This window comes from Eleutherodactylus coqui, chromosome 13 (genome assembly GCF_035609145.1).
Source record: "Eleutherodactylus coqui strain aEleCoq1 chromosome 13, aEleCoq1.hap1, whole genome shotgun sequence".
Classification (NCBI taxonomy): Eukaryota; Metazoa; Chordata; class Amphibia; order Anura; family Eleutherodactylidae; genus Eleutherodactylus; species Eleutherodactylus coqui.
In genome coordinates, this window is record NC_089849.1 from 44,750,045 (window position 1) to 44,760,985 (window position 10,941).

Consider the following 10,941-nt stretch of genomic DNA (forward strand, 5'->3'; position numbering starts at 1 on the left):
CACTGAGTGAATATCCACGGTGCAGGGAGAAAAAAGTAAGTAAACATCTGTGTTTTTTACTAGCTGTGAAGTTCTTTCATCAGACGGGGATTTAAAATCCCTGCCTGCTGAAAGAGCTGTATCTGATTGGCTGAGCGCTCAGCCATTCAATGAATGACAGCTGAGCGCAGCCTGTGATTGGTCACAGGGAGAACAAGTGGCTACACACGGCTGAGCAGAGAGGTCAGTCTATATAATTTTTTTTACACATGCTAGGGATGATTTTTCAGGGAAGGGCTTATATTTAAAGCCCTTCCCCTAAAAAACATTGCAGGGATTGCCGGCAGCCCATTGCATTCAATGGGGCCGCCGGCACCATTGAAAGCAATGGCAGAACGGATTAATGGCATTTCAATGGGGAAAATTGATTTGCCATAGAGTGTTTTGGGTTAAGAGCTCCGTCACGGAACAAATTTAACTCTTAACCCAAGGTCATTCATCATTCCAAGAGCACAACGGCCAATCCTGAAAGCAGTGAAAAAAAACACCCATGTGCAAGCTCAAAAGCCCTACAGAAGAATCTGCAAACTCCTCTGTTCATGTGTCCACTATTAGAAAAACATTGAACAAGAATGGTGTTCATGGAAAGACAGTACGTTTTACCATGAACAGAAGACATACGGCAGTGAGAAAACAGAACAGAGAATAGACACAACACATTCGGCAGTGAGAAAACAGAACAGAGAATAGACACAACACATTCGGCAGTCACTCTGATACAAGTCATGAGATAACACAAAACTTTATTTTGCTACAAAGGTTCCAGACACCCAGACATATACTGCTGTACAGAGCACAGATGTTACAAGCAACAGTATGAGAGGTAAGTGGACTGCGGCAATATCGTCCTTGGTGGTCACTTCAATACACAAGATAGGAAGGTGCTGGTGCCTTATTTATACCACTGCTTTGCAGCCACTTCCTGTTTTTCTATAGCCACATCTTCTAGCTCCTGCCCGGGCTCCAATTTTGGACTTGGTAACATTACAGTCTACAAAAACAGAAAACAGGCAAAATGGTAAATGTGACATACTAACGGTTAACAGGTTAAAAAATACTCTTACTGTACCGACCTTCACAATGGGGTCTTTGGCTGGGGCCCAGGAAGGCACTATCTTTCCATGCAGCCTCCATTCTGCATATGGATTCACCAAGTGAGCCTCAAACACCAAGTACTCGAGGACATCCCGCGGCTCTTCACTGCCACATTCCACTCGGCCAAACCGATCATAGATCATTAGGATCTATAAGTAATGCATATATGATGATTACAAGACACACAGGGAATGTATCACAAGGCATTCATTAAAGGGCTTGTCCAGGATTAAACAAACATGGCCATCAGTGTTGATGACTTGGAGTATTCTGGTTCCAGAAATGGTGGGGTTCCCAGTGGTTGGACCCACACCGATTATCAATGTTTTATCCATCCAGCAGATGGGTGAGAACCTGAAACTGGAATACCCTTTAACCTGCAATAAATCAATCCATCCCCTGCTGGGAACAAGGTTGCAGACAGCCATCATTTTGCGTATGGCCAGCCGTAGTCGGATGTCAGACTATACTAAGCTTATCTACAGACGGCCATTTTGCACCCCTCACCTGTTTGCTGTGCACACGGACGGTCACTTGCCCGTAGAGGTTCCCTTTCGAAATCATTTCTGGACACCGAACGTGTACCACTCTGGGTGGCTCTATGGACTCCTCAAAAGACCAGCGTATGGTACGATACCTGTTACCCCGCACCATCATCTAGAAGATGAGGGGGAAACAGGAGTAAGAGTCTGGGTAAGAGTCACATGTAGGACATGTAAGAGGACTGGTTACTTACGGGATAGCAGCGCTCCGTTACCAGCGAGTGCAACTTGTGACGATCAAACCTGGAATAAAAAAAAGGGTTTCCCCGTGAGTTCAGATCAGATGATTGCTCACCTTTTGCTGTGGGACTTCTATTGTAACTCCCCACTACTCTCTAAGAGTTATTCTGGTACTTGAGGAGAAAGTGGCCAAAGAGGGCAGAAAACAACAAGCTAAGGCAGATGTTCTCCAAATGCATCGCAGCCGCTTCGGTTCCTGCAGTTCCGGGCCAGGAAGTTGCTGCAGCGGTCAACGACCATTCATTGATCACGACAGCTCAGCCAATAAACGTCAGCTGTAATTCTGCCATGAATGACCGCTGCAGTAACATGGAGCTGGGAGACATCCGACTGGTGACTATGCCTCAAGGCTCGGTGCACACTAGCTAACAGCAAGCTGTGCCTAAAGGATTGGAGCGCAACTTGTATCAGACAGGCGCCAGTCCATATACATGGGCACAGACATTTTGGACACGGACACACACACACACGGACACACACACACACACACGATTTTACCGTGCAAGCTCTGTCCGATTCCAAGATGGACGGAACTCACAAGGGAAAGGAACGAGTTCATTTGAATGTGTTAAATTCATTACAAGTGATTTTTCTCTTGGACCAATAGTCCGAAAACAAAACTCGCTGCATGTCCCCATTTTTGTGAGATTCTTCTTCAAGAATCGCCTATTTTCTAGGGGAGCATGAAGGGAATAAGGCATTAAGGGAAAGGGACTTGTTATTTGTATAGCGCCAACTTATTCCGCAGCGCTTTCAAGTAATTTTTATTGCCCACCCACCCCACCCCCACCAAGCTGAGTGCTCATTTAACCGATTTTGTAAGGATGGAAGGCTACCCGAACCTTGCGGGGATTGAACTTGCAACCTTCAGGTGGTGAGCAAGAGCTTAGGACTGCATATTGCTGCGCCCCCCTAGGCATACAGATGGGGTGGGGGGGAGAAATCAAATGCATTTGCATGCCATTTACGTACGATTTTCATGCAAGTGCAGGTTACTATGGGAATCACATGAAAAAAAGAACCAGAAGTGTAGATCAGATAAAAATGTGTGTGAAAACCACATGACAATAGCATGAAAAGCGCATAGAAAACGGTCACTTTCCACTGACAGAAAGTAAATACTCTGAATCCCACTGGTGTGAATACAGCCTTCTGTGCATTGACGGATCCTATTTTTTGTCCGTGAAACAGACAGGAAAGGTATATGCGACGCGTTTCTTTTACGCAGACCTCATAGGCTATAATGGGGCCATGTGCTGTCGGTGGAAATACATGGACAGCAATGGCCTCAAAATATGACAGTGAACAGAGGCCGGATTTATTATTCTGCGTCCTCCCCACACCTCAGCTCGTTCCTCCTTAGGTATTGAAAAACCTCTTTAAAAAAAGGGAACCCGTTAGCAGGTTTATGCCGCCCATGCCAGTTATGCTCAATGTGCCCATGTTATTCTGCAATGCTGAGACATTTTCATATAAACATACTTAGAAGTTTGACTTGGAAGGGCTCCGAGTCATGGGGAAAAGCCGTGCCCGCCTCTCCATACCCATATCATGCAGAACGACAGCTCCGGCTGCACTTCCTATTAGGAGAGAGTTGTCACGCTTGTGATGCGGAGAGCCGTCCCAAGTCAAATTTCAAAGTAGGTTCATTCTGAAACGCTGCAGTGCTTCAGAATGACACATACAAGGGCACAATGTTCATGGTTTGGGCAGCATGAACCGGGTGTCAAGTTCCCTTTAAATTCTAAGCAGAAAAATGGGATACCGGAAAATGTCTTACTCCTCTCGTCCGCCAGCAACGATGGCATCAGCGTCCGCCAAGGAGTAGATCGGTCATCCTACCACTTTACTATAGAAATCTATGACAGGCTCAGGAGGTCCAGAACAACCCATAAACTAATGCCGAGCTCCTTACTGTGTCAGACAGCGGTGCGCTTCGATGAAGATTCCCTGAGCTTTCTCGGGAAACGTCTTGGTGCTGAACTCCTCATCGAAATTTTTGACTTTTCGAATCCTATATAAAAAAAAAAGCAAAATCGGTATGTTAATTATTCAGCTAGTGACAAACTACTAAAGCTGTGTGTAGATGAGAACCAGTCATGGTGATGGGGGAAAACCATACAAGGAATAGTGATACCGCATAATATGTCATGGGTCTTATATCCTACATGCAACTAGTTCTTATATGCAGTCATGGGACCAGATTGCATGGGGAAGATGAGAAGACGACTGGCAGGTGTTGCCATAGGTGCTTGTATGATGTTGGTAATTGGCACAGAAGAAGGACATTGCTCGATGATTTAATGTCAGGACATACGCCAACTGAGAAGCTGCTTTCTGTTTCAGCAGGTCCTTTCTCTGCATCAAACCCTCCTTGGAAAGAGTAGATAGACGGGCATCCCCTTCTGGGGGCACATATGGATCAGCTATGTCAGCTAGGAAGGAAGAAGAGGACAATCAATGGGAGCAAAAATCATAAGGGGTAACCAAGATCAACTTTTATCACCTCCCCACAGTTTCGCTTCTGAGATTCCTACCAATCTTGAGAATGAGGGTCCCATGTCCCCCTCTTCTAGTCACTGCAGGCTCACTTGCACCCCCTCCCTGTGAAGTAGAGATTGAATGGAGCAGCAGTTGCATGCATGAGGGGAACCCCACTGATCCTGAGAATGGGGGTCCTGCATGCCCTTCTCCTCCTCGCTGCAACTGCCTCCACACAGGGAGGAGGGGCTTAAATGAAGCGGTGGGGGGACATGCGTGTGCGGTGCTGCTCCATTCATTTCAATGGCGCTGACAGACATTGCTGAGCGATTGTACTCTGCCATGTCTGACAATCCCAGTGGCCACTGCTCCATTCAACCTCCTCACTCCGGACAGATGACCCATTCTGGATTGTGAGCGTCTCAGCAGCGAGTCCCCCAACCAACAATCAGACTTGTGGATGGGCGCTAAAAGTCCATGTCTTGGAATACCCTTCTTATGCATGAAACATATTGCTGCATATACCAAAGCTGCAGGCATTGGAAAAAGGGGCACCAAGAAAATGCCTGCAGCTTTTAGGAACCCCCGACGAGCCACAAATGAGCTGAAGGCTAAGTACTACATGGATGACTACTCATCTGAATTGGTCACCATGTAATACCACATTTGTCCTGCAGAGGCCAATGCAGGAAAGCTGTCTACATCGCTATGGGATCCACCCTGCACAATCAGCTTTATGCTGGTGGCATATATCCTGTAAGCCAACCCGAGGGTCCGTACCTGTGCAGGCGACATTAATTGTACGGGCCAAGTTTTCTTGTGGTGCCACCATTCCAGCAGCCTTAGCTTTATGCATCAACTCTTCTATAGTCGATTTTTCTCTCTTATATGGTAACCTATAGGCTCTCTTCTTGGTCCTTACAGGTACAATTGTGATAGGTGAAAGCAACCGGATAGGGCTGAGAATGGCGGCAAGTCGCTAAAAGACAGAAAGAACGATACAAACTGATCAATTTGTCTAAAATGAGATTAAAATGAAAGCGCTGACGACGACAAACACTTATACTGAAGCCAAATCTACTGATCTGTAAACCGGCTACTACGGGTCATATACTGCGTTCATGGGAGAGTAAATGTAGTATTACATACTGGCCATATACGGGTCGGCTCCACCGGAACTAAAACTGCTCTGGCTTAACAGTTGGGGTCCCAAACAGCGGACTTCACTCAATGAGGTCCGTATGCCCAATAGGCCCTACAGGCCGAGTCCTGCTCATGGCTGAGAAGTGACTGCAGTTATATCCAGACAATCCCACATAGCCCACAACAGTACTTTGTAGGTTACAGAGAATCACATAGATTGAAGTGTGTCCAAAACCAAAAGACGTGGCAAGATACTATAAAGAAGGTTAGAGGGGTTTTCCAGGACTGCAGGATAAGCCATCAATAGTAGATCAGTGAGAGTTTCCCGGGCCAGTGTGTTTGCGTACCAAACTGATTTCTGCTGGAAGTAGATAGCCCCGTTTGTACTGCAGTGGCCAGGCTTGGTATTACAGGCAAAGTTCCTATTCACTTTAGGCACCTTGGCTTACAATACCAAACCTGGCCACTGTGGTGAGAATGGAGCTGTCTGCTTTTTGAAGAAACTAGCTCAGTGCACCAGCACACGGGTCCAGAAAACAGCTGATCAGCAGGGATTGTGGGCGTAGGACCCCTGCCGATAGGTCCATCAATAGACTGCAACTGAACAACCCCTTTAAAGGGGTTGTGCCAAAAACACAACCCTTGTTGATACGTCCTATTAGCGTATATAAATTTTAGCGTGGGGTTCCCCGCTTGGGATCCCCCCTTTATGAGCCAGAATGGAGAGCCACTCCGTGACAGCAGATCCCATTCTAACGGATCTTATGTCATCCTGGCATTACAGGGTGGGCTGATTCTTGGCACCCCCACTAGTCAGTTGTTTGAAGTGCCTGTGTCTTAAGGGTGAGTGTTTTGGCCTGCGACGTCACGTTCATTGGTCTTGTGGTCTTTCTGCAGCTCAGTCCCATTCAAGTGAGAGGGACCGAATTGTTATACCAGGCACCAAGCTACATAATGAATAGTGCTGTGTCTGATATGCGATGAGCAGGTTGCAGCCTTTATACTGCTGATCAGCTGGGGGTGCCGGGAGTCAGACCCCCACCATTCTAATATTGACGATCTATCATTACCAAGTCGGGCCTCTACAGTGGGAACACAACTATCTGCTTCCTGTAAAAGTCAGCTGCCGTCAGAAGTGCACCAACTTGGAGAACTGCTGACCGCCGGAAGTGCCAGGCGGCGAACTCCCTCTGATCTACTATTGATGGCTGATCCCTATTATAGGCCTTCAATGGTTTACAACAGGTCAACGCATTTAGTCACACAGCAACATCCGCTATACATGCACAGAGTTGTGTGGAGCAGACTCTGGAGCCGGGTGCCCTGCGGACAAGGTGGATGTTATGGCCCATTTACACGTAACGATTATCACTCAAAGTTCGTTCAAACGATTGAATTTGACCGATAATCATGCAGTGCAAAAAAAAAAACAACAACCTGCGCACCATTCGTTCACAAAAAAATTATCGCTGGATCGCGGGCTTGTTGTTCCGTGCAAATGCTCCCTACTCAGCGCTTTACGTAGAAGCCCGTGATCCAGCCTGTGTAGACACTCTGCACGAGCGCCGACGACCTTAGCTATTTAAATGTCCCAAACGGCTCATCCGCAAGGAGATCCCAGGTGGCTCTTTGGGTGTCAAGACAGCCTGGGGTTGCCAGTTATTCCTGCCTATTAAGGCATACCTGTGATAAGTCTTGGAGGGGTGTTGAACCAAGATAGACTTCTCACCTATCCAAAGGATAGGTGATAAAAGTCTAATTGGTGGTGGTCTTATCACTGAGCCCCCCCCCCCACACACACTGATTAGAACAGGGACCCTGTGCCCACCTCTTCAATCACTGCAATGCTGCTTCACTCAGTGACATCAGACTAAATGCAGTGATGGCCCCGCATGCGCCGCTGCTGCTCCATTCATTTTGATGGGGCTGATGGAAATAGCCGAGCGCTTGTACTCAGCTAACTCCAACAGTCCCATTAAAAATCAACGAGGGCACACCGTGCATGCTCAGCCGCCACTCCATGCAACATCCTCCTCAGGAGGTGCCACGCGCCCGAAATGAAGAGGAGGGGGAATATAGAACAGCAGTGAGACCCCACCGATCAGTTTTATCACCTGCCCTATGAAGAGATGATAGAAGTCTATCTTGGTACAAGCCCTCTAAAAGAATTCCTGTATAAGTACAATATATTGCAATACTGAAGTATTTCAGTATATTGTATCAATGATTTCATGTTTAAGTCCCCCATGGGTGGGATACTTCTTCCCTGCTGGTTTTGGACAACTGCTTTTCTCAGCAGAGCTCCGTTACTCTGTGAACTAGTGAAGACGGACTACGGCTGCTCTCACACCTGCGCTGGGGATTCCGCTTTCATGTTCTGTTCGAGGAGCAGAAAAAGGGAATCCCCGCGGCCGAACATCTCCGTCTCTGGACGGACCCCACTGACTATAATGGAATCTGTCTGTTTTCCGCCCGGCTTTTGGATGGAAGAAAAAGCGTTTTTTTTCTTGCAGTCTTTTCAGTGGCGTCTGTGATGGAACCTCCGGACGGAGCGTCTGACGCAGAAGAGAAACACCCTACGAGACCCGTCTAGAATTGTTTGTTTTGTTTCAGTTTTCACTCAGCATCTCGGTTTCCATGGCAGCAGCCTGGGTGTTCTGCAATACCTGGAGATTTCGGATATTGGCCTCCATATCCTGGTTGGTCCTCTGAGGATTAGATTAGAAGCTTTGCTAGTTGTTACCGGTTTGCGCACTGATGCGATCCTTTACATCACTTTACGCTCGCGGTCCAGGGCCGTAACCGTGTGAACCACGCAGTGTTTTACCGCTGTGCAGCTGCCGGTAATCCGTCCGACCGCCATGTATGGCAACTAAATTGTACTGAGGGCGACCGCGTATCTCATGTGCCGTACACCTGTTTTGGTTTATTTGTACAGATTTCCCGCGCTGTCACCTCACAACGACACGTATACACAATCTAATTACGTACGGGCGGCATTGATTACATAGAGAACAACGGGATCTCCGGCACGTAATACGTTATAAACAGAACACGCTGCGTTCTTTTTTGCGCTTACGTGTTGCGCAATTCCTACAAGTGTGAGCGGAACTGCGCATGGCAACGTATTTGATTGCCCGCAAATTACAGCATATCGCACGCACGTACAGCGCACACGTAATACGCGGTGATCACGCGCTCCCGTGAGACCGCCTTACGCTGATTTTCTAAAAGTAATAGCGCAACAACAAAAAAACCCCATAGACTTGTCGTCGGTCACCTTATCCTGCGGTCAGTGCAACGCTTGTAGTGCCGCAGAGGCTGTGAGAACAAGACCGCCATAAAAGATGCAATTCTGCTTGCTGTCGCTGAATGGAAACAATCTTCAGTTGCATCCATCACTGCACACAAGAGAATAACAGTCAGGCAGATTTGTGCTGCAGAGAGTTGGGGGACTACAACTCCCAGAATGCACAGCTGCAGAGTCACAGGTTGCCACCCGCTGTCATACAGTCTATGTAGATTTATTATCATCAGGTTCTGGCTGTGGGAGAACTACAAGGTCCAGCAGTTCTGGGCATGCAGTGCCAGGAGAGGACGACCAGCCCCGGGGCACCTCCGCAGCACCGCTCCATGTGTAACAGACCCTCTACACCCGCCATCACCTCTTATAGTGCCGTACTTACAGGTTCACCCAGCGCCCTCACAACCCTCATGGAGGCCGCCATATTGAGCTCGCACAGCACGCTGGGAAGCTTAACGGTCACGTGATCACATCAGTCCCATTCCACAACACTTCTGCTCGATTCAAGCCAAACAACCAATCACTGTGAATCAGCAAACCCAAACAACCAATCAGGTTGCTGGAGCCAACCCAAACAACCATTGAGGTTGTGAATCAAGCAGAAGTGTTGTAGAATATAGATATATGCATTCGCAAATGTGGGCGGAGCTTCTCAGGAGTGTCAGTGATTGGCTGCGGCCTGTAGGGCGAAGTAATAGAATGAAGTGCTAAGGATTGAGGTCACGTGACAGCAGGGATTAGCGCAGAGCCGGGAGCGGCTGTATACTTGTATAGGCTGCATGTGCTACACTGTCTATGCGCAATACATTAGGCAGTGTTTTTATACGCATCCCTGCTATGAAACACCGGGAAATAAAAAAAAGCGTGTTACCCTGCACGTGATCGGCAGCGCGTATGGTTGCAAAACGGGTAGAACGCCACGGGTTTTATGCATACGCCCCTGGGCATGAGCCCTTGTTATTATTGCTGGGTTACAAATATTTATGTTTTTTGAGACTTTTAAACATTTTGGATAATAAAATCACTTTTTATGAAAAAAATGTTTTGTTTTGTACTGCGAATGCTTTATTTTTGGGAATAAATGTTGTTAAAGGGGTTTTCCAGGACTGACCCTCAGGATGGGTCATCAGTAGTTGATCAGTGGGGGTCCTCAGCTTGGGATCATTAGTGACAGCAGTGTCCAGGTGAGTGCTGCCGCAGCTTCTCTGCACACCCAATACAGCGCTGTACTTTGTATAGTGGTCGTGCCTGGTATAGCAGTTCAGTAACTTAAGGCCTCATGTCCACTAGAAAAATACAATCCGCGCCGGATTCCGTGTGGATTTGCTTTAAATGGTATTTTTTTTGCATGCAGATATCCGCACACATTGCTATCAATGTAATAGCAATGTTGCCGATCCGCGGCAAAATGGAGCATGCCGCGTTTTTTCTCCCGTGCGTGAAAAACGCAATTCTTTTAAAATGCCATCCGTGGGTGCAAAAATCAATTCAATGGACCGCGGATGGCCAATGATTCCCTACAGGCAAAATCTGCTGCGGAATCCGCAATTCCATTTAGCTAGTGCTCAGCTGGGCCGCTCCCGCCGCACCGTCCTCTTCCCTGTGTGAGAACTGCTGCCAGAAGTCAGGTGACCGCTACAGCCAATCAGAGGCTGATTCATCCAAACTCCTGGCTCACATCCTGAGTGCCATAATGTCAGTTGGGATGGGGATCCCGGATCTGATTGGCCGCAGTGGTCACCTGACGTCTGGTGGCCGTCCTCGGACAGGGAGGAGCACAGTGCAGCAGGAGTAGCCCAGCTGCGTACTGGGGGCCGAAGACAGGTGAGCATGCTATCTTTTTTTTATTCTATCACCTGCCCAGCGCCAAATTTTTTCTTAGGCCGCCTGCACACGGCAGAGCCTGAGTTCCGCGCTTACCTGTCAGTTTGCTTCTTTATCTGTGCTGCGGATGGCCCCAGCAGCTCACCGTCGGACATGTGCAGTACAGATTTCTTTCTTCAAATCTTTATTTTTCCCGCGCCGTCACTAGGCGATGAAGCGGAATCCGTGACCTGTCCGCCATGTTAATTGTGGACGGGCCGCAGGTCGGACGGC

At 47.9% G+C, this 10,941-nt stretch overlaps 1 protein-coding gene across 1 annotated transcript; it reads right to left on the reverse strand.

The window, feature by feature from the left end:
- Window positions 1-765: 765 nt before the first annotated feature.
- On the reverse strand, window positions 766-9,319 carry MRPL45 (mitochondrial ribosomal protein L45). Its single transcript, XM_066586579.1, has 8 exons — window positions 9,227-9,319; window positions 5,178-5,376; window positions 4,234-4,351; window positions 3,832-3,930; window positions 1,871-1,919; window positions 1,642-1,791; window positions 1,113-1,283; window positions 766-1,030 (listed from the first exon to the last, which is right to left on the reverse strand). The coding sequence occupies exons 1-8, from the start codon at window positions 9,266-9,268 to the stop codon at window positions 932-934; spliced, it is 927 nt and encodes a 308-aa protein (XP_066442676.1). The 5' UTR covers window positions 9,269-9,319; the 3' UTR covers window positions 766-931.
- Between the last annotated feature and the right edge of the window lie 1,622 nt (window positions 9,320-10,941).